Genomic DNA, 24,016 nt, shown 5'->3' on the forward strand with positions numbered 1-24,016 from the left:
CTCCTGACTGTAAAATGTTATTTAAGTAACATACATGAGAAATTAATTACTCAGAATACCGAGACCCATTACTCTCTCTTCCATTTCTCAAGCTGCTCCTCACACTACAATCCCTGTCCCTGCTCCTCCTCTCCTACAGCTTCTAAACTACGCTACCAGTGAGAGGCTCTGGTTTCTCATGTCTCGGTAGTAAGGAAAAGAGGTACTGCTGGCTCTCAGTGAACCATTAAAAAATACATCTCCAGGGGCGCCTGGGTGGCTTAGTTGGTTAAGCATCCGACTTTCACTTAGGTCATGATCTCGTGGTTCGTGGGTTCGAGCCCCGCGTCGGGCTCTGTGCTGACAGCTCAGAGCCTGGAGCTGCTTCAGATTCTATGTCTCCCTCTCTCTCTGACCCTCCCCTGCTCACGCTGTCTCTTTCTCTCTCTCTCCTAGAAATAAATAAAACATTAAAAAAAAATACATCTCCACCCATTCAGATAAATGCATACATGGCACAAGGTAAGATACAGAAATATCAAGACATCAAGAATGTCCAGAAATAAGAGATCTCAAATAAGAGATAAAAGACATGTGAATAAAGCATGTTACTTCAAACAGAAATGCTCCAAAACAGGCATAAATTAAGCATGATTCAAGATTAGATGAAAATAGTTACTTCTGGTATAAGAAGAGTAACAGTAGAGGTTACAAAGATACAACAATTATGCCATAATTTGGATATCATACCAATTAAAAAGCTTTTGAGGGACTGGCTGAACCTAATTATCACATATATTACTATTCTCTTACAGGACAGAAACTGCTTTCAAATAATTCACTTATAAGTGAACTTATAGCAACAGAACTCATATATTTCTTAAAGACTACTTAGACACATAATGGTAACAGTCTAATAATTGTTGTACTGTCAGTAAAAGGAAATAACAAGAATAAATAAGAGGCTGGTTTAACACTGTCCCTTCCTGATTACCCCTTGAGAACAGAATTAATTTTATTCAATAAAATTTTAAAAAATCCTTATCATGCAAATTTCTTAAAAATTGAAATTTTATAATTTCAGGTACTCTATATAATAATGTTTATAAATCAATGTTAAAATTAATAGAGCTTCTTATAATGCCAAAAATATCACAATAAAAATTTTCACCAGGGTCAAAAATTTTCATCTTTGAATTCATATAGTGTATAATAACAAAATGCAGCTGTTACATAAAGCGTACTTTACTGGTTCATTCATGCTATAAAAATATGACTGACATTTCATCTGGTCAACCATCCTAAAGGTTAATTCTTGTTTCCTGTTTCAGATTTTATTCCAGGTGAACTGCTCTGGGCAGATTCTATTTACCTATTCTGAACAAACCACAAACTGTTTCATTGCTCACTCTTACTGTTAAGAACATATTGACTTGCTGCCTGCTCTGCTGTTTAATTCATTTATGCTGAGAGTCAGGCATGAAGACAGAATTTTAAATGTGACATTTGCAGGCTGTTAGGTCATTTAAGCTCTGACAACACTAGGGAATTCCTGACATATAAACTGGACCCGATTACCAAACAACAGAAAGGCTTCCCAAAGCAGCAAATTTCTGGCTTTTTTTTTTTTTGTACTATCTCATAGAATTTAGTATTAAATTTTAATGTCAATGAAAAGATCTCTATAGTCAACATTGAAAAGTAAAAGTCTGCTTCTTTTAATAAGCTCAAACCAGTACTTCTTCTAATCAAACCAAATTAGCTAAGTGAAAGTTCTTTTGGTTAACAAAGACATATGGAAAGGCTCATAATAATAATTAATCAGTCACTAAAATTCTGACATATTCTGATTTTTAAGGGCTTTTAATATTTTCTATAATCTATAGATTCTGAAAAATCTGTTAGTTCTGAAGGCCATGACTCGTGTCTCTTGTCAACAGACCATTGAAAATTCTTAGAATCTGGCCAGGGCAGAGCCAGACTTTATATGCTATCAAAATCATGCTACAAAATCATAGTTTAAATACCTACCACACTGCCTTCTCTAAGATTACAGTTATGCAGAAGGGATGATAGAGTCATTATAATTGGAGATTAAAAAAAAAAATACCTGCCCATATGACATTTAGAATTACACTTTACAAGAGTTGATAATGGGGTAGTGTGAAGGAAGGAAGGAAAGACTGTTTTCTTATTTTAGCTACTAAAAAAAATTACACCAACTGACAATTTTTCAGCTCTTTCTCCTTGTCACTAACAAGAGCTATACACAATGGTTCAAATGAAAGTTTTCTGAAATTAACTCTTGTTGTTAAGTAATGAACAAAAGATAATTCTGGCTTTACCCTGCATTTTGTAGAAGTAAGAATTCCACTATACACAGCAAGTAGCCTTTTAATATTGTGCTTTGAATGAGACTCCCAACTGTAATAGGTGGTGTCTAAATAGGGAGAGATGGCCTGGCATGCCTTTCAGCTATAGCACATTGATTCCAAAAAACCTAACAAAGGCAATTACTTTTCAAAGATTAAAAATCTTGTTTCTTTCAAAAGAATAAAATGAAAAGCAAACCTGGTGTATTATCTGAGCTACAGGAAGTTGTTCAGCATATTTCAGAGGTTCCACTAGTTCCTCATCCATCCAGTCTTTCTTATAACTGAAAAAAAGCAGTTACAAAACACATGGCTAAGGTAAATACTATTTTTAAATACACCAAATATGAAAATTATTAAAAATCTATACTTACCGTTTCTGAAATAACTAGTATTTATTAAAATCAATAAAAAACTACCTAGTGATAATTTTTAAATGATGTAACCATAAATACATTCAAAATGCATTTAATTATGATGTAATAAGATTAACATCATCTAATATTTTTGGATCCTGTCTTTTACTCTGAGACTTAAGACTATTTAAGAATTCCCTGTTTATAGGGTGTGCTTTATAATATATTATTTAAGGCCTTCAAAACCTGGCTCCAACCACATTCAACCTCCATGTCCGGCAACTACTCCTTCTCTTTGTAACAGTCTATTGTATCAGCCACATCCTCAGCTATTGGCCACCTGCCAGAGAGCTTTAACACCATGCCTCTCTAATGTTCCTCATTCTGCTTCCTGTTTGGACCAACTACCAATCCCTTCTTTGTTTACTCTTCTCTCAAAGATAAATATTTAAACTTGTTTAAGACATACTTTCACCTTCCTGAAGACAAAAACCAGGTCTTAGTCTTTCTTGTATATGCAGTGTTCACTTACAATACTCAATAAATGCTTGCTGAATGAATATATGAATAAAATGAAGACAACAATAACTATCTGAGAGGCTGTTATTTTATATGAAAAATATTTTCTTTAATATCTACATTTACGATGGGATGCAGAGTTGACACAGTAAGACCTAAAATAGTATGAAATAGTAAAGAGCACAGTAAGAATAAAAATAAAATCTCCCCAAATCAAGAGAATTAGAAAAAAATGTTTAAAACATTGACCCTTTTTTGAAATAGGAAATCATCATCAGATTTCAAAATAAAAATACCTAAACATATTTAAACCACCTTTATACATTTTTATCTGTAAATTACACAGCAACTTATCAACTTAAAAATTAAATTTTAAAAACTGAACCTTGATTTATCTTGAAAAATAATCAAAGAGACTGGTCTGAGTCTCTAGGGCTGCAGTTAAGGAATCTGATGATGAGAAATCTAGAATTTACCCCAAGAAATAGGCAGATATATAAATAAGGACAAAATTTTGCCTATGATGTAAGAGCTTAAAGAACCTTGTAACTAGATAAAAATTTATATGTTCCTTGCAGAATAAGTATAAAAAGAATTAATTTGGGGGAAGTTTGAAGATTCACTCATGATGAAAAAAAAATTGTCCTAAAACATTACTTTATAGGGAGAAAAAGCAGAATGGTGATTGCCAGGGGTAAAGTTGGAGAGAACAGAGAATTATTGTTTAAAGGGCAGTTTCAGGAGCACCTGGTGGCTCAGTTGGTTGTTTGTCCAACCCCTAATTTTGGCTCAGTTCATGATCCCAAGGTTGTGAGATGGAGCTCTGTCGGGCTCCGCGCTGTGTGTGGAGACTGCTTAAGATTCTCTCTCTCCTTTTCTCTCTCTTCCCTCTTCCCTACACTCCTCTCCCCTGCTCACAGCATGCTCTCGCTCTTGCAAATAAAAAAATAATAATAATAAAAATTTAAAAAAATAAAGCATAGTTCAGTATTGAAAGATGAAAAAATTTTTGGAGATGGACAGTGATGATGGCTACATGATAATGTTAAATGTCCTTAGCCACTGAACTGGATAATTAAAAATGATTAGAATGGTAAGTTTGATGTCACATTTATGTCATGGGCTGAACTGTGTCCCCCCAAATTTTGTATGTTGAATGAGTACCTCAAAATATGACTGATTTAGAGACAGGGTCTTTAAAGAGGCAATTAAGGTTAAATATGGTCATTAGGATAGGCCTTAATCCAATGTGATAATGTCCTTATAAGAAGAGGAGAGTAAGGTACAGGCAGACTGAGTAAAGACCAAGTGAAGATAACGGGGGAAACGCGGCCATCTATAATTCAAGAAGAAAGGCCTTAGAAGAAACCAGTCCTACCAACCCCTTGATCTTGGACTTCTAGCCACCAGAATTGTGAGAAAATAAATTTCTGTTGTTTAAGCTACCCAGTCTATAGTATTCCATGATGGCAGCCTTAGCAGACTAATACATTTTACCACAATTAAAAATAAATTAAAATAAAATAAATGTCCATTCCCATAAAACCCATTATTTTAAAATGTTCAATTTCACAATGTACATTTCAAAAGTCTATCTACATGTTTAGGTATATAAAACACATGCCAAGCAACAAAAGAAAAACAGATACATTGAATATCATCAAAACTTAAAACTCCTGTGCTTCAAGAAAGTGGAAAAACAACCTACAGAATGGGAGAAAATTTTTGCAAATCATATGTCTGAAAAAGGATTTGTATCAAAGACATATAAATAGCTACCACAATTCAATCATAAAATCATGCAACCCAAAGTTTTTCCTTCATCACCAAAGTGATTTCTATGTGAAACTGACATTATATTTGTATTCATTTGTTTCTTTATTACTGTGTGTCTGTGGAGGGGAAGAATGCAATGACTACTCAATAGTTTGGTGGCACTTCCTCGATTACTGTTAAAGCACGAGCGATTTCAATAAATATCTGCAGAAACAAATGAATAAAGATTAAATAACTGCAGTACTTCTAAAAGTACACAGAAATATGAAAAAGGCACTCATTCCTTACTTATTCCAAAAATTTAAATTAACAACGTACAAGATGGAATACATTTTATTTACAAAATGTCTCTCAGTATAAAAGACACAAAAATATTGGAAATTTAGCAGTTTTGAGTGTTTAAAAATGCCAAATAGTTGGTATGAAAAATTCCAGACAAATTTGTATATTTTCTTTTTGTTATTTATTTTTTCTGAGACATGTGAAAGTAGGTTGTATATATCATGACAGTTCACATCTAAACACTTTTAGTATGCATCAACTAAGGGTAGGTTTGAAAATTTTCTTAGTAACTGCAGGACATTTTTAAAAAGTCACTCCAAGCACAATTCACAAGAACTCTTGGTTTTCACTTACTTCTATGGACTTAGAAGTGTTTTACTTAATCAATGTTTCACAACAAATTATAATTACTTCTCATTGTTAACTTCTTAAAAATGTCCATCATTTTCTTACTTTACATGTTGCTAGAAGTGCAATATCAAAGCTGATCTCTTTCAACTTTATTTTCACTTTCATTTTTTTTTTTTTTTAAGTAGGCTCCATGCCCAGAGCAGAGCCCAACACAGGGCTCAAACTCCTGATTTTGAAATCAAGACCTCAGCTAAGATCAAGATTTGGACACTCAACTGACTGGAGCTACCCAGGTGCCCCTAGCATCATTTTTAATATATTTTAATTTTTTTAATGTTTATTTATTTTTGAGACAGAGCCCGAGCTGCGGCGGGGCAGAGAGAGAGGGAAACACAGAATCAGAAGCAGGCTCTAGGCTCTGAGGTGTCAGCACAGAGCCCGATGCGAGGCTTGAACCCACAGACTGCGAGATCATGACCTGAGCCAAAGTCGGATGCTTAACAGACTAAGCCACCCAGGCACCCATATATTTTAATTTTTTAAATTATTTTTATGTTTTAGCTTGGAGGCTTGGTCTTTTTTATCCTTTTATTTTAAGGTCTAATACATTTCTATGTAGCCATGTAGCCATAGGATATAGCTAAGTCAGTTGTTCTAGATCAACTCTCCCAGGCACACAGTTCTGGGAAAAATGAAAATCTCCTTTTGTTTCAGAAAAGTTTATTGTCATGTTAAATGTTATTTCTGTTCATTTTCCATTTGTTTTTCTAGTTCAGCTTCTTGAACCAAATATATTGGATTTTCTCTATCACTCTCTCTGATCCTTTTAGCTCTCTTATTTCAGTTTCATTTCCTTGACTCTTTTCATTTCTATTCTTTATATCTCTTACTGAACTTCTGGTAATATCTGTCTTCCCTTGGGTACCTTGTGATTTAGTTTTCATTTCTAAAATGATTTTTGTCTTCTGTGAATTTCCTTCCAGAGTTCAATCAGCTCCTGTTTCACACATCTTCCTGTTGTCTGTACATTTTAGTTGTGAGTTCTGGAACTCTGATTCATGGTGTCCTTTCATAATGCAATTGCTTGTTTAATATAGGTTATTCATGTTCTAGTGTTGTATTTCAGGTTTCTTCTGTTTTGTGGCTTTTCTTTTTTTTTTTATTTTTCCTTTCATTCTCTCTCCCTACCCCCACCCCTCCACCGTGTGTGTGTGTGTGTGTGTGTGTGTGTGTGTGTGTAGAAGGGTGNAGGGGTGGGGAGGAGAGAGAGACAGCCAGCCAGCCAGCCAGGCAAGGGGCAGAGAAATGGAGACATGGGAATCTGAAGCAGGCTCCAGGCTCTTAGCTGTCAGCACAGAGCCCAATGTGGGGCTCAAACTCACAAACCATGAGATTATGACCTGAGCTGAAGTCAAACATTTAACTGACTAAGCCATGCAGGCACCTGCCTTCTTTTTCTGTTAAAGATTATTTGTATTTTTTTTTCCTCCAGGATCAGCATAGCAAGTTACTTGTGTTGAGAAGAGAGATAAATTGGCTTATTAGGTTTCTCAGTTCAAGAGCACCCTCCTTTGTGGATACAGTAAAGTGTAGATTCTTTAATAAATGGTACTTTTTGTGGTGGTGGTAGGTATAGAATTTGTCTTTTTAAAAAAATTTGTCTTGGGGCCCCTGGGTGGTTCAGTCTGTTAAGCGTCTGATTTCAGCTCAGGTCATGGTCTCATGGTTTGTGGGTTCAAGCCCCGCATCGGGCTCTGTGCTGACAGCTCAGAGCCCGGAGCCTGCTTCAGATTCTGTGTCTACCTCTCCCTCTGCCCCTCACCCATTCCTGTTCCTTTTCTGTCTCAATAATAAATAAACATTAAAAATATTTTTTTAATTTATCTTATTTCTTTTAGATCCTTGTCTTCAGCTGTTTCTTTCTTTCCTATCACCACCAATCCTCCAAAGGACTACCTCCCACCCTTATAAGGCATTTTCCATTCTCTCAGAATTAGTGCTTTCCCAAAATGGTCACCTAAGGTCATCCACACTTTCTAAGCCCCATTTCCCACACCCTCTGAGCTCAGAGCTCTGATCAAGTTGTTCATGCTTATAGTACAATTCAGAAAGTGAGAAAACTACAAATATTAATTTCAATGTACATATGGCTGCCATTCTAAGGGAAGGGGGAATTTTCTCTTGCAAAATGGTAAGGTCTCTTTCTTAAAGCCAACCTAGTATTCCTTTTGTTTAGTGCTTTCAGTCCCTCTTAAAAGGATATAACTTCTCTATTATCTTTCACTAAAATCTACTTATATAACTTAATATGCAAGTAATTTCTGCATGGAAAAACTGTATTCCTTTTTTTTACTTTACTCTTTTTTTTCTTAGTTTATTTATTTGAGAGAGAGAGAGAGAGAGAGAGAGCATGAGAGAGCAGGTGACAGGCAGAATGGGAAACCCAAGTAGGCTCCACATTGTCAATTCAGAGCCTGATGTGGGGCTTAATCCCCCAAGCCATGAGCTTATGACCTGAGCTGAAATCAAGAGTTAAACACATACCTAACTGAGCTACCCAAGTGCTTCACTTTACTGTTTTTTAAAAAATAGTGTAGAAAACAACAGTAAGTGGAATTTACTTATACTACAGAAGGGTTTTGGATCCAATACAGTGATGCTACTATCTCAAATCAAAATATTGTCCAAATCCTCTGCTTAACTGAATAAAATACTGCTGGCAAAATTCTGACACCTATAAAGTTAGTCTTTACAAACCCTCATCTCGTGTTCTTTTATTCTGTCACTGATGCCCAGTGCCCTCAAAAACCTTTCTGTGCTATCCAAGTACTCCTGAGATAATACTGTGAAATTGCTTACCATGTCTACATATGAGGCCATCTGATTCAGAAACAGGTGAAATATTTATTCTTTATTAGATTATTTGTGTATAAAATGACATTGCTTACTATGAGCAGAACACCAGGTACCTTTTCTAACACCAGAAATATACCCAACAACAAAAAAGAGGAAAGCACAGACACTGGGTACGGCAAGTACAAAATAAAAATTAAGAAGATCAATAAAATAATTCAAGACACGTCACCTAGGGCAACCCAAGATCAAGAAGAAATTCTCAAAACATATCAAAAACAGAAGTTAGCCAATGTTAAGTGTAGCCTCTTGAACATGATGTCTCAAAATAATTATTTGAAACTAAATGTATATAGAGAAATTAATTTCTTAACACAATCTTGTTTTTTAAAAAAGGATCCCTTTAAAAAAGGATTTCCACTCCTAAACTGTATTTTTTTTAATGTTTATTTATTTTTGAGAGTGAAGAGAGGGGCAGAGAGAGAGGGAAAGTGAGAGAGGGGGAGAGAGACTCCCAAGCAGGCTCCGCGCTATGAACTGTGAGATCATGATGTGAGATGAGATCAGTTGTCAGACACTCAACCAATTGAGCCACCCAGGTGCCCCCTAAATGGTGTTTTTAAAAATGCTCAAGCATTCATATCACTGGCAGCACATGTTGTTGTGTAAGATATACTTGACAAACCTGGGGCCCATTGAACATTTAGAGACACTCTCAGTGAGAAAAGAACTCAAATGTATTGGTCAATAGAGACAAACGCAAATGCTCTTACAACTTCAGAAAGGTCCCAAGAGTCACTGAAGATTATTTTCATGAAGACAGGTTATACAATGAGACAACAACCTAACGTCTCATTATCCTTGAAATGAAATCCCCTCCCAAACTTGCAGCATCATCATTCTTGTAATTATCAAACTAAAAACTTATGAAAGAAGATATTAAAACATAGCCTTGTCTATTACTTAATTTGAAGAGGCACAAGGAAGATGATGAAGCAGGGGAAAGAGACATAATGTGAAATAGAGAACAGAAAGTTAATTCCTTCTTTTTTTCTTAAATAGTTTATTGTCAAGTTGGTTTCCATATAACACCCAGTGCTCATCCCAACAAGTGCCCTCCTCCATGCCCATTACCCCCCTTCCCCTATCTCCCACCCCCCTCAGCCCTCAGTTTATTCTCAGCATTCAAGAGTCTCTCTCTCATGGTTTGCCTCCCTCCCTCTCCCCGACTATTTTCCCCCTTCTTCTCCCCCATGGTCCTCCATTAAGCTCCTCCTAATCCACCTATACCTGCAAACATATGGTATCTGTCCTTCTCTGCCTGACTTATTTTGCTCAGCATAACACCCTCAATTCTATCCATGTTGCTACACATGGCCAGATTTCATTCTTTCTCATTGCCATGTAGTATTCCATTGTATAGATAAACCACATCTTCTTGATCCCAGAAAGTTATTTCCTAAGAGAACTAAAGTTACATTAAATTATGGCCCAACTGTTGAAATGCACCTTATTTTCTGTCAGCTTGCAGTATGGTGTAAGTGCACATAGCAGTTAAAAAAAAGAATACCTCCTGAGGAACACAGGAAAGTGGTTTTAACAAAATCCCTGGAAACAAAGCTCTGGCTCTCACTGGGGGACTTCAGAAGTAACCTCTTGTTTGGCAAAAGTGGTAGGCAGGCTTCCCGGAAGTTCACAGAACTAACTTTTATACATATGGAATTACCTTTGTAGAGTCAAAGGCAATTCTAAAATGGCAGTAATGGGGGTGGTCACAGGAAAATCTGTCAAAATTATTGAGCACTTATACTGCAGTAGGCACTCTATATGGCATATATAATCAAAGTTATTATTTTAGTCATTTTATTTTGCTATCACGTACACACCTATATATACATGAAAAATATTTAGAATATCTATAAATATTTTCATCAATAAATTATATTCTACGTATAATTCAGCCACCTGCATTTTCATTTAATATTATGTTTTTGAGATCCAAGCATGTAAGTATGATTATTAATAGCTATACAGTATAATATGAAAATGCTCCGTTTTATTTAGATATTCCAACATTGATGGACATTTGCTTCCGATTACATATTACTAGAAATAATGTTGCAGTAAATATCCTTCCAGGCTACTCTGTCTACATGTGCAAGAGATGTTCTATGGCAGGAAGACATTACAGCCCATGGGACAAATCCGTTATGTCACCTGTTTCTGTGTGCCCTGTGACCTAAGAATAAGAATGATTTGTAAATGTTTTAATGGCTGAAAAAAACAAGTCAAAAAGAGAATAATATTTCATGATGAATGAAACATATAAAATTCAGATTTTAGTGTCTATAAATTTCTATTTGAACACATTCATCTGTTAATATGTTGTCTGTTGCTGCTTTTGCACTAGCAGAGTGTTTGCAACGAAGACGTATGACTTACAAAGATTAACATATTTAGTATCTGGTCCTTTTCAAGGAAAAGTTTGCCAATCCCTGTTCTAGAGTAACTATTGAAAGATGGGACTTGCTGGGTCATAACTCATACACTTTAAATTTTGCTAGAAACAACCAAATTGCTAAGCAAAGGAACTATATCAATTTACATTGCCACCAGAAATGTGTAAGTTCCCATTTCCCACCATCATCACTACTTAATATTCTACAACAGTATCTCATTGCTTTCATCAATATTTACCTTTTAAAATCATACCTAAATGGTCACCGCACAAGAGTCTTTCCCCTTTTCCAAACATATTTCTTTTGGTCATTTTTCTATTTGGCTTGTCTTTTTTTTTTTAAATCAATTTGCAGATTTATTTACATAATCTGGACAGAATTCTTTGACATACGTGTTGCAAATAATATCACTCACACTTTCTCTTAACATTGTTTACATTTTTATTATATATAATATTTTAATTTTGTTGCAGTAAACTTTATCAATCCTTTTTTATTTGCTATACTTTGGGTGGCATGACATCTTTCCCTACTATTTCTCTACTCTTAAGTTTTTTTTTTTTTTTGAATGTTTAATTTTGTGAGAGAGAGAGAAAGCGAGTGCACAAGCAGGGGAAGGGGGGTGGGAGACAGATCATCCACAGCAGGCTCTGTGCCAACAGCCAAGAGCCCAATGCAGACTCAAACCCACAATTGTGAGATCATGCCCTGAGCCAAAGTTGGACACACAACTGACTGAACCATCCAGGCACCCTTATACTCTTACTGAGTTTAGTAATTATGAAATGGTAGATTCTCTTAGATTTTCTATCATATAGTCTATAAAAAAAAGGTGGGGGGGAGTTTGTCTCTTCCTGATTCTTACACTTCCTATATTTTCCCTTGTCTTCTTTGTATTAGTTTGGACTTCTACAAATGATGAATTGTTGAAATGATAGCACGCATCCTTATTCTGTCTGAATTTCACTGAGATGCTAATAAAGATTCACTCGAAAGTATAATGTTTGTTGCTGGCTTTTGATACATGGCCTTTATTAAGTCAAGGCAGGTCCCTTTTATTTTTAAGTCATGATGCTTTTTTCATCACTGATGAATTTTAATCAAATGCTTTCTCTGTATAAACTGAAACACAGTATTTCTCATTTAATGTGTTAATATGATGAAATACATTAATATATTTTCTAATCCTAAACTATTCCTGCAATTTTAAGAACTTCCATTTGGTTAGGAAGTATTTTTATTTATACATCACTGGATTTGACTTTTATTTAAGATTTCTTCATCTGTGATCATAACCAAGGCGGTCTCTATTATTTTTTCATACTCTTCATGTCTAGTTTTTGCTTTTAAAATTAACTAGTTCCGGGGCGCCTGGGTGGCTCAGTCGGTTAAGCGTCTGACTTCGGCTCAGGTCATGATCTCATGGTTCGTGGGTTTGAGTCCTGCGTCGGGCTCTGTGCTGACTGCCAGCTTGGAGCCTGGAGCCTGTTTCAGATTCTGTACCTCTCTCTCTCTGACCCTCCCTGCTCACACTGTCTCTGTCTCTCAGAAATAAATAAAAAACATTTAAAAAATGTTTTTAATTAACTAGTTCCACTAAATGACTTAAGTAGCATGCTTTCTTTTTTATTCTGTTCATATATGTCAGCCCTACCCATGTCTGATAGACATCAGAAGTAAAAAGACATTTAAGTTGGCAGTTTGTTGAGAGAAGGTACATTTTTTTTACAGCCAAAAAAAAGGAAGTATTTTTTTTACTTGGTGAATTAACTTATTTCTTTTACTTACTTTTTCCCTAAATTCCCTCTAAATATTACAAAGTATTTCTCATTTAGCCATATTCCAAGTGGCCTTTGTGCACTTATATTGAAAATTTCACATATACAACACATTTTGGGGTTTTGTTTTTAATTTAGTATGACCACCTACTCTTTCAAATAGGGTATTTGGTCTAATTATATTTAATTTCACAACTGAAATAGCTGGATTTATAATTACTATCTTTATTCTACTTCCCATCTATTTGATATTCCTTTTTCTTTCTTTTCTTCTTTTGGATTAACCAAATATCTTATTAATTCTTTTCCTCTATTAACACAGTAGTGATACATATATTTACCATTATTATTGTGGTTACTTGAGACATTAGAACACCCAACTTTGACTTGTTAGTCTAATCAAGCTGATTACTTTTACCATTTCTCCCATAAGAATAGTATTTTAAACTTCCATTTATTCCTCTGCCTTTTGTATTATTGTTGTCACGTATTTTAATTCTACAAATGTTTTTAACTCAATGAGTTTATTTTTGTTTTTTTGTTTTGTTTTGTTTTTGTCTCAACAATATGTGATTATGTTATATGATATACTGACCTATTCTGGCTCTCTTAATTCCTTACAGAATTTCTCTGTTTCCCTGTAAGACCATTTTATTTCTGGCTGAAGAACTCCATTTATGTATATTTTAGTTCAGGTACACTGGCAACAAATCTCCTGTTTTATCTGTCTGAACACATTTGATTTCACCTTCATTTTTGGAAGATATTTTCATTATGCAAAGAATTACAGATTTGGAGTTTTCTTCCTTTCAGCACTTTAAACATGTCATTCTATTGTTTTTGGTTTCCACTGTTTATGTCAGTATTAAAAGTAACAGGTCTTTTCTTCTCCCATGGACTTTTAAGATTTTCCTCTATGATTTTTCAGCATTGATGTGCCAAGCTGTGGTTCATCTCGCTTAGGGCTAGCAGAGTCAGCTGAATGTGGTTTGATGAGTTTCCATAGTTTTGTTCATTATCTAACTATTGATTCTTTTCTATTTTCAATCTGTCCCCTAAGACACTATACATACTATACCATCTTACTGAATCTATGTTTCTTATTCTCTTTTCTGTTTGTTTCTTTCTTCCTTTCTCTGCTTCAGCATATTTTCTATTGAATTGTTTTCAAGTACACTAATCCTGTTTTCTGATATATCCAATTTATTATTAAGCCATTCATTGAGTCCTTTAGTTCAGATACTACATTTTTCAATTCTAGAATGTTCACTTGTTTTTTATTTGTTTTATATGTGTACACACACACACACACACACACACACATATTCATATTCTCTGGTGTTTCCCTATCTTTCATCTGTTTTTAAGAATTATTTTTTCCTTTTTTCTTCAACATATTAAATATATGGTTTAATATGAACTTGTAAGGGTCTTATCTACTAACTCCAAGTTCTGGATCACTTGTGGGTCTGCTTCTATATTATGTTTTATTTTGTTTTTCTTAGTATATGGTCAGTGTCCTGTCTTATATGCACCTAGTAATTTTGGATGGATAGTATATAGGATACTTCAAATTTAAAAATAAAAAAACCTACTGACAATGCTATTTTACATCTGAAAAGATCCATATTTTCCTATGCTAAGCAGCTGGAGATTGGCGATCTGATCACTTCCATTCAACTAGAGATTGAGTTGAATTAAGACTGCCTTATAATTTCGTTAAAGACTTATTTTACCTTTAATTTGTCCCTACTCTTAGGGTAAGGACATTCAAGGTTTACACTGAAGCCAGGCAGGTCTTTATCCCCTCAGTATGGATAGACTACAGAAATTTCAACTATGCTTTTGAAAAGTTTCTGGCTTAGATTTTTGTCTTTTGTCCTGTGCAGCATCAGAACAGAGATTGCAGGCCCACAGTATAGCCCAAAGTTATACTGGTTACTCTGTCCCCATTAGTGACCCTTATCAGAGGCCAAACCTCTAATGTAGAGGCGAACACCTTTTTTTTTTTTTTTTTTTTTTTTTTTTTGGTAAAGGATCAGAGAGTATTTTAGGCTCTTTGGCCATATAGCCTCTGTCACAACTACCCAACTCTGCCATTATAGCATGAAAGTAGCTATAGACAATATGTAAATGAATGAAGGAATAAATATAGTTGTTTTCAATGAAACTTTATTTACAAAAACAGGCAGCAGGACAGATTTGGCCAATGGGCTGTAGTTTGCCAATTTCTGTTCCTGCACTGAGAATCAATAAATATACTCAATGGGAAAAATGACTATGAATTGTAGGTCAATTCACAATACCATCCCCATAACTGTCATCCTTCAGCTGGTATGTTCTTTGGGAACTCTCACCCTAAAGATCTTGATCTCCTACAAATTACAAAAATAAATTCAGCTCTAGTTTCCAAAGGTTTCCTTTTAGTAGTTAGCTTTGCTTTAGTTTCAGAATTTGATATTTTGAAAGGGACACTAGCCATGTAATTGAGCCAAATATCTTGAAAGGGAAACTGGTTTTGTGACTAAGTGACAACTGTGTCACTCTGGCCTCATACAATCACCAAAAATTCTGGTTTCCCTATCCACAAGCAATGACCCGCTTCCTGGACCAAACTCAGATTCTAGATTTCTGGCTTAGTCCCCAAATCAGTAAACTAACTCAGTGGAAAGTGGCTACAGATTTTCAGCTTATCTCTGAGAAGGTTTCCCAAATCTGGATTTTTAGCTTCTCGGTCCTCATTGCTTCTGTACTTCTCTGATGTCTTTAAATATATTATTTTTGCCTGTTTTTTCTAGTTATTCTTGGTGGGATCATAAGCCTGTTGTGAATTATTTAATCCTATCCAGAATCCAAAACTGTATCATGCTACTTTTGATACTTAATATTTTCATTATTACTCATTTCTGTTTTTTAAATTTACATTGATATTTTATTCTAAGAATTACTCAAAGTGTTTTAGAATTTCTATACATACATATTTTAAATAAGTCTCATTTTTGCTATTGATTGTAACAATTATGTGGTGATTTTTTAAAAAGTTCCATAAGATTCCAATACTTTGTAGTTTTAAGATGTGCTTTTTTTGCCCAACTATGAGTCAATTTTTTTAAATATTACATTTCGGGGTTACACCTGAGTGGCTCAGATGGTCAAGTGTCCGATTCTTGGTTTCAGCTCAGATTATGATCTCACAGTTTGTGGGTTCAAGCCCTGCATCAGGTTCTCTGCTGACAATGCAGAGCCTACTTGGGATTCTTTCTCTCTTCTCTCTCTGTCCCTCCCTGACTCGTGCTATCTCTGTCTCTCTCTCTCTCAAAAAAAAAAAAAAAATTACATTTGGGTTTCAGAAGAATGTTTACTCTCTAATTGCTGATAATCTATCAGATCAAGCTTGTTAACAATGTTGTTCATATCTTTAAATACTCTTGGGGAAATCATTTATCAATTTCTAAAAAAAATTCTCATAATGTGAAGTTGAAATCTTCCTCTACAATGGTGAATTTATGAAACTCAAACATGTAAATTAAAAAAATATGCTGTAGTTATGTTATTAAGTAACTTAAAGTTAACATGCCTTTAAACTTTCTAATGAGTTAGACTTTTAACCATTAGTTAGTTACCCTTGTTTTTATGCTTTATTTATGCTTGCTTAAGTCTATTTGTGCAATATTAATATAGTCATATAACCTTTTTTTCCTTAGCAGTTGACTGGTTATCCTTTTATTTTTAGCTATGTAATGTCATTATGTTTTCTGTCTATAGTTAGATATCTTTTTATCCTAATATAATGATTTCTGGGATTTAGAAAAAAAAATTTAATGTTTATTTCTGAGAGAGAGAGAGAGAGAGAACAGGGGAGGGGCAGAAAGAGGGAGACACAGCTCTAAAGCAGGCTCCAACCAGGCTCTGACCTGTCAACATAGAGCCTGATGCCAGGCTGTCTGAACTCACAAACCATGAGATCATGACCTGAGCTGAAGTCGGACACTTAACTGACTGAGCCACCCAGGCACCCCTGATGATCTTTGTTTTTAAAATTAATTTAAATTAAAAATTAAAATTGATTAAAATTAATTTATTTAAATTTATTGTTATAATCAACATAATCATAATTATATTATATTTTTAGTTTGTAATTTCTATTTCTCCTGCCTTTTCCTCTTTCACATTCACTTCTTTGTGACTCCCACATTGATTTTTTTAATTCCATTTTTTTCCTCCTGTACTGTTTTTGTCTCTATTTCTATTAATTTAGTGATCATTTTCAAAACATAAAATGCATACATAACTTACTGTCTAAAGCTATTAAAACTTAGCACTCATATCCCCCTCAAAAAAACCTCAGAATAGTTTAAATACTCTCCTTCTTATGTATTATTGTTATGAAATACACTAGTGCTTTAACTTACTTCCCCAATTATCATCATCTCTATTACTGTAATTATAAAACATACTCAATTTTTGTTAAATTTACTACCATTTTACTACCACTGAGACCCCTTTTCTAGCTCCTTTGCCTTTTTCAAGAAGTACATCTGCTTTAGATGTTTTTAAGTAAGGTGTATTGATTCAAAATACTGTCAGTTTTGGTATGTTTGAAAATGTCCTTATTTTTTGTTCATTCTTTAACTATAGTTTAGTTGTGTAATAAATTTTACGCTGAGTTATTTCTTAAACTTAACTACCCACAAATAGAGTTTTTGTCCTCTCATAGAAAGCCATTCTAACTCAGAACTCTAGATTTTTAGATCAGTAATTATCATTTAGGGAGCCTGCCCTTCCACATTTACTTACCCCTTGGATTTTAGCTCCTTATATGTTTTCCTCCAACAGATTTTCCTATCACTGAGGAAAGTGGAGGCTCCTATTGGGAACCACTGTTCAGCAATGGGCCCTTACTTTCTGCCTCACAGATAGATAGAAGGGCCGGCAGCAAGATAAAGCATGCTTCCTTTTATTTATTTATTTATTTATTTTAAATACAACTGCTTTATCAGANTCCTATACATGCAAACATATATTTGTCCTTCTCTGCCTGACTTATTTCGCTCAGCATAACACCCTCAAGGTCCATCCATGTTGCTACACAAGGCCAGATTTCATTTTTTCTCATTGAAGCATGGTTCCTTTTAAAGGCATTTTTTAATTACGGTGTACCTGGACATGTGATGGGTTGGCTTTAGGAGAGGCACCCAGCTCATCCATACTGGTTTTATAGTAAGTCTAAGTAAGTCTAGGAGGGAGACAAAGGATCTGAACTTGTTGCCAAATGCCTAGGAAGTTGCATGTTTGGAACACCTGCTGCAACTACCTAGAAACATTGTATAAAACTGAACCTGTGCAGCACTTCCACTGAATAAGGCAAGGCCACCAGTTCTAGTTCAATCTAGAAAAAGCCAGAAATGCCATTTATCAAACTGTGTTGTTTCTATTTAACTACTTTCTTGGTAGCTCAGCTATGGACTTAAAAGTGTATGTGTGTAGGTTTGGTTTTTTTGTTTGTAATTTACAGCACAGGTAGGTATTTTATAACAGAAGAGTTTGTTTTGGGGTTTTTTTGTTTTTGTTTTTGTTTTTTCAGAAAAATGCAGTCAGCAACAATTCTGAAAATAAAATCAATTGATTGTTCTTTATTATTAACTTCAAACCACCTCCATAACTCATTTACATTCATTTCTTATTCAGGGAATAGTGAAATGTATCTAATTCTGAATATTACAGGGTATTCTTTTATTGAGAAATGTTTCCTTCTGATGAAATTTCAAACTACAAATGCCAAAGGCCATTAAAGTCAAGTAGTGTTTTTACATCTAAGGTAGAAATGAGATTTCTCATATTCAGAGTCAACTCCTTGGCAACTTTCCTGTACTCTTTACAGTATACTAGAAGTTACCTAATTTCTGGATATTCAAGGTTCTATTATGCCTAACTTTCAACAAATTAGAAAAAAACTACCCTTAACACTAAAATCATATAAGATATATTTTAATCATTTTCTGTGACTTAGAAGACATATTACAGTGTTTTAGCATACAAAACAGAAATCATTTGAACATCAGTTACTTTTTAAACCATAAATTAAAAGATACAAAGATTTAAATGTATATATCATGTTTATACAAAGCAATAGTACAGTTACAACTTTTTGTATTGCAAGCAACAGAAGCTGAGGGTAGAATTTCTAAGCCACAGGTTATTTACCCTCTTAATTTATGCCTCACCATAGAGCTCATTATTACCTGCTTCAGTACCTTGCAGCAAAAGTGCAAAGGACTGTCCTACAGCATGCAGTCTTTCAATCACCTAACAGAAATCTAAAATACTGTGTTCCTACTCCATCTCTCACCATACTCAAGCTTAATATACATATATTTGGTATAAAAATAAACTTAAAAAATCAGATATACTAATCTTAATACAACCCAGTTTAAACTGCTTACCAGGCGTCTGAATCCGACTGGCAGTGTAGTTCAGACACACTATACTAGGTCCGCTACTGCTCAGTGTGATCCAAGTGGCTTTCAACCTGCATCAACACTTACTGCTACCATGTGACACTCGCGTATTCTGAGATCATATCCTTTGAACTCTCATATTTCATTAATTTTCATTTGTTTGTCACTTTAGAGAAATCATACTAGAAAACATTAATTAACGTTAGAAGCTGATCCCATGAGATGAAGAACAAAGGTTCTTTTTTTAAAAAATATTTTTATTTATTTCTAGGAAGGAGAGAGAGACAGCATGAGCAGGGGAGGGTCAGAGAAAGAGGGAGACACAGATTCTTAAATAGGCTCCAGGCTCTGAGCTGGCAGTCAGCACAGACCCCGACACAGGGCTCGAACCCACAAACCGCGAGATCATGACCTGAGCGAAAGTCGGACGCTCAACCGACTAAGCCACCCAGGCGCCTCAAAGAAGAACAAAGGTTCTTAACATCAAAGTTAAAATGAGGTTGATCAATCTTACCGAAAAAAATAATAAAACAATCCGTAACAATATGCATGTTTTCCTTAGTACAGGTACTTTCAGAATAATATGTAACAATTTTATAGAATTAAAGAAAGCACAAGTCTAGAGATATTATTATGACAAGAACTTTGTATAACTGAATGTCAAACAAAGATGGAGAATGACAGAACTAGTCAATGTTGGATAGATTAATGTTATCTGTTGCTCAAATAAAAATTACTAGTAAATGTTTGTTTCATGAAGAAACATAATATACAGCCTTTCTCACATAAATATTTAATAACTATATTACCAAGACATAGGCAAAAATCAAACTTGTTTTCAATTTCCTGTTTTTTATTTATTTTTATGAGAAAATTAATTTTAAAAGAAGCATTTTTAATTCTTGTTAACCTTGTAGAAATTTCTCTATTACATTTACAGAAAAATATACTTTAAATAGTATTATATCAGTTTAATGAAAACTCACATAAATGACTTTACTTGCAGTTTTTAGGTACAGTTTTCAAATTATCATGAAATTTCTAATTATCAATTAGCCTTGGGAGAATCAGAATTTTCCAATAATTTTACAGCCACACCCCAAAACTGATGTGAATTATGAAGGATATTGCTGGCAAAGAACTCACGGCCCTGTTCCTTACCAGGTTTATTGTCCCTCCACAATAAAATCTATATAGTTTCATATTCACATTATCATATTGGAGTAAGTGTTCTAAAAGACTGATAGAACACTAAAAGTGTTCTAAAGACTACAACGATAAGCTAATATTTGCAAGATAATTACTGCTAAGATACAAACACAATGAGATAGGCAGAAAGTCCAAAACAGAGTTAAAAAAAAAAAATCAACTACATGAGTAAGTATGGAAAAGTCAAGCTAACAGTAATTCCTGTCAATGAGCAATATGTATGGCATGGCTCAAAAAATGTATACCAAACTACATAAACAGTGCTATAGAGTATACCAAATAAAGATGGTAACACTCCCACTGTATCTTCTGTCTGGAGGAGAGACATCAGTATGGCTGTCATGAGTTTTACATGGCATGCTTTTAAAAAAGGCATTGATGGGGTGCCTGGGAGACTCAGTCAGTTAAGCGTCCAACTTGGGCTCAGGTCATGATCTCACGGTTTGTGAGTTTGAGGCCAGCATTGGACTCTGTGCTGACAGCTAGGAGCTTGGAGCCTGCTTCAGATTCTGTGTCTCACCCTCTGTCTGCCCCTCCTCTGCTCACGCTCTGTCTCACTCTCAAAAATATTTAAATAAACATTAAAAAAAAGGCATTGATAAAGTTGCTAATTGTTATATATGTTATCTCCAATCCTCACAATAACTCTGAAGGGAGAGAGTAGATCACCTTTTAAGAGATAAAAAATATCTGAGTTGCAGAGAGATTAAGTAATATGCCTGAAGGCGAAAGCAGAGAATTAAACCAGAATTTGAATACAAGTTCATTTACCTCCATACTCTTTATACTGCATTGGATTGCCTTAAAGGTTCTGTTTAGCACTGGGAGATACAATTTAGCAACAATTCTCCTGTAGAATACTTGAAAACCAGACAGCAAGGCATACCATGATTTCAGTTAAACTGGCAATTTCTGAAATGGGACCACAGATTTATATTATTAATATAAATGTCTTCTGCCTCTTGCTTTACCTACTAGCTACAACCCTGAAGTGTTATATATAAATCAATTTTAAAAGTATTGAATCTAAAGGTGCCTGGGTAGCTCAGTCAGCATCCTGCTTTGGCTCAGGTCATGATCCCATGGTTTGTGGTTTCGAGTCCCACGTCAGGCTCTGTGCTGACAGCTCAGAGCCTAGAGCCCTCTTCAGATTCTGTGTCTCCCTCTCTCTCTCTCCGTCCCTCCCCCACTCACACTCTGTCTCTCTCTCTCAAAAGTAAGCATTAAGAACATTATAAAAATAATGAATCTAGTTTTCCCCACAGACAAATTATAAATGAAAACTGTTCCATCTCCATTACTAATTAATCATAAATAATCTTCACACACTTTAAGATTTCTTATGAACCTTCAATTTCTTGATTAAGTATTTAATAATATGCTAAACTATGCTGGAATAGGTGCAATTCAAAAAGATCTTGTATTTACCTATTTTTTAAAATTCTATATTATTACATTTATTAAAGCAAAACAACTTACATATAGAGAAAAAATTTTATCATCCCTTTTAAAACTGAAAATTCAACATGAAAAGTCTTCTTCTACTGTCACTAGTCTGAAGAAACAAAGATCATAATTTATTTGAAGATACAAACTATCTCAATCTTCAGCATTAAAAAAATATGATTGTTCCATATGTACAAACATGTAATTCTACTGCCATCTTCTGGTTAAACACAATTTCCCAATTCTTTGCAGTACTCCAAATAACAAACCTTCAGATATAAAATAAATACTTTCTAGTACTAGGTTAATAAAAGCAAAATAGAAAATTTTTGCAAATAGCCAATATGTCAGAAATAGAATTCTAGCAATTTTTATCAGTGTATGTGATATATTCTGTCCCTAATGTTGAATACTTATTAAGCACTTTACTATATTGAAGTTCAGAACCAAGAGTTCAAAGGCGAATAAAAATTAAGTCTCTTAATAACCTTATAAAGTAAAGTTATTATTCCCACTGGCACATAAGGGAACTGAGAATCAAAGTCATATGGTTTGTCTAAGGTACACAGCTTAAAAGGCAGAGGCTCTAAATTCAAGAGCTGACTGTGTCTTTGACTATTATGCTATAGCCAAATAGCATAATAGTAAAATATTGTCAGATAACAGACACTAAGTTGATTTAACTAAAGCTTAATTTAGTGGAATTGAGCAACAAAATATTACAATTTGTAAGGAGACCAAGTGAGTCACAAAACATAGAATCAAAGAGTTAAACCTTCAAGCTCACACAATCTACTTTCCCATATAATTCAGAACTTGATTGCCTAACAGAGTAAGTTCTAATGTTCTATTTTAGAAATAATACTATATCATTTTTAGCTTTTTTAATTTACAGCTTTTAGGTTCTATATATTCTGCATTTAAACTAACTTTGCTTTGATCAGTTTAAAAATTAATAAACACTACTTGGAAATTAGTATCCCTAGGAAACATAATACTTACTAATTTCTACTCCAGGAAATAGTTTTTTTTTTTTTTAATGTTCATTTATTTTTGAGAGAGACAGAGCACGAGCAGGGGAGGGGCAAACAGAGAGGGAGACAGAGATTCTGAAGCAGGCTCCAAGTTTTGAGCTGTCAGCACAGAGCCCCAATGCAGGGTTCAAATTCACAAACGTGAGATCATTACTTGAGCTAAAGTTGGAAGCTTAACAGACTGAGCCACCCAGGCGCCCCAGGGAAGTTTTACTTATACAAAGGGATAAAACACTATATTTTGCTATATACTATTTATATACACTGATTTCTTAAAAGTCATAAACCAGCTCAATTAAATGTTTTTGTTTAATTGTAGGTAGTGAATTAAACTGCTTTGAAAAACCTGCCCATAATCAACACATTTGAAGCTATAACAATAAACTATAACAATAAAAACTTTAACGAATGCAAACTAACAAGAAGGCTAGTTATCAGTTTTGTCTTTATAAATCAAATAATCACATCTAATTTATGCTCTCAAATTCCACTTTAATCAGTTCCTGAATGACTATAGTTACTAACATTTACAAATAACAATATAAAATAAGTGGGCAAACAAGATGCTTAATACAGAATTATATTGATGACTAAATTAATCACTTAAAGACGTACAGTAGTATGTAGAATAGTAGAGGAGAAATCCTATCAGTTATCCCTTGAACGACTTTAGTGAATCTTTCATTCATAAACTTTCATAATCATTTAGAATTTACTATGAGCAATATTCAGTGAATTGTTTGATCACAAAGTTTCATATCCCTCAGTCTATTCTGTCCGATACCAAAACAGATGTTTCTGCTAAATATGTATGTTTAAATTTCGATTTGATTTCCTAGTAAACAAATGAGAGAGAGAGACAACGTGAGCAAGGGATGGTCAGAGAGAGAGGGAGATACAGCATCTGAAACAGGCTCCAGGCTCTGAGCTAGCTGTCAGCACAGAGCCTGACGCGGGGCTCGAACCCACAAACGGTGAGATTATGACCTGAGCCAAAGCCGGCACTTAACTGACTGAGCCACCCAGGTGCCCCCCATATAAATTTTAGAATCAGTTTGTAAATCTCTACAAAAAAGCCTGCTGGGATTTTGATTGGGTTTGAGTTGATCAACATTTATATTCCATAACATCCCAGAATATAGTC

At 34.5% G+C, this 24,016-nt stretch overlaps 1 protein-coding gene across 1 annotated transcript in view; it reads right to left on the reverse strand.

Annotated features, from left to right (window-relative positions):
* Window positions 1-24,016, reverse strand: part of PIGK (phosphatidylinositol glycan anchor biosynthesis class K) — a 113,392-nt gene that overhangs the window by 35,181 nt on the left and 54,195 nt on the right. The window contains exon 10 of the mRNA XM_077771039.1: window positions 2,551-2,635. Within this exon, the coding sequence (XP_077627165.1) occupies window positions 2,551-2,635 (85 nt within the window). The remainder of the gene's footprint in view (window positions 1-2,550; window positions 2,636-24,016) is intronic.

Source organism: Crocuta crocuta, unplaced genomic scaffold (genome assembly GCF_008692635.1).
Source record: "Crocuta crocuta isolate KB4526 unplaced genomic scaffold, BGI_CrCroc_1.0 scaffold125, whole genome shotgun sequence".
NCBI classification, from domain to species: domain Eukaryota; kingdom Metazoa; phylum Chordata; class Mammalia; order Carnivora; family Hyaenidae; genus Crocuta; species Crocuta crocuta.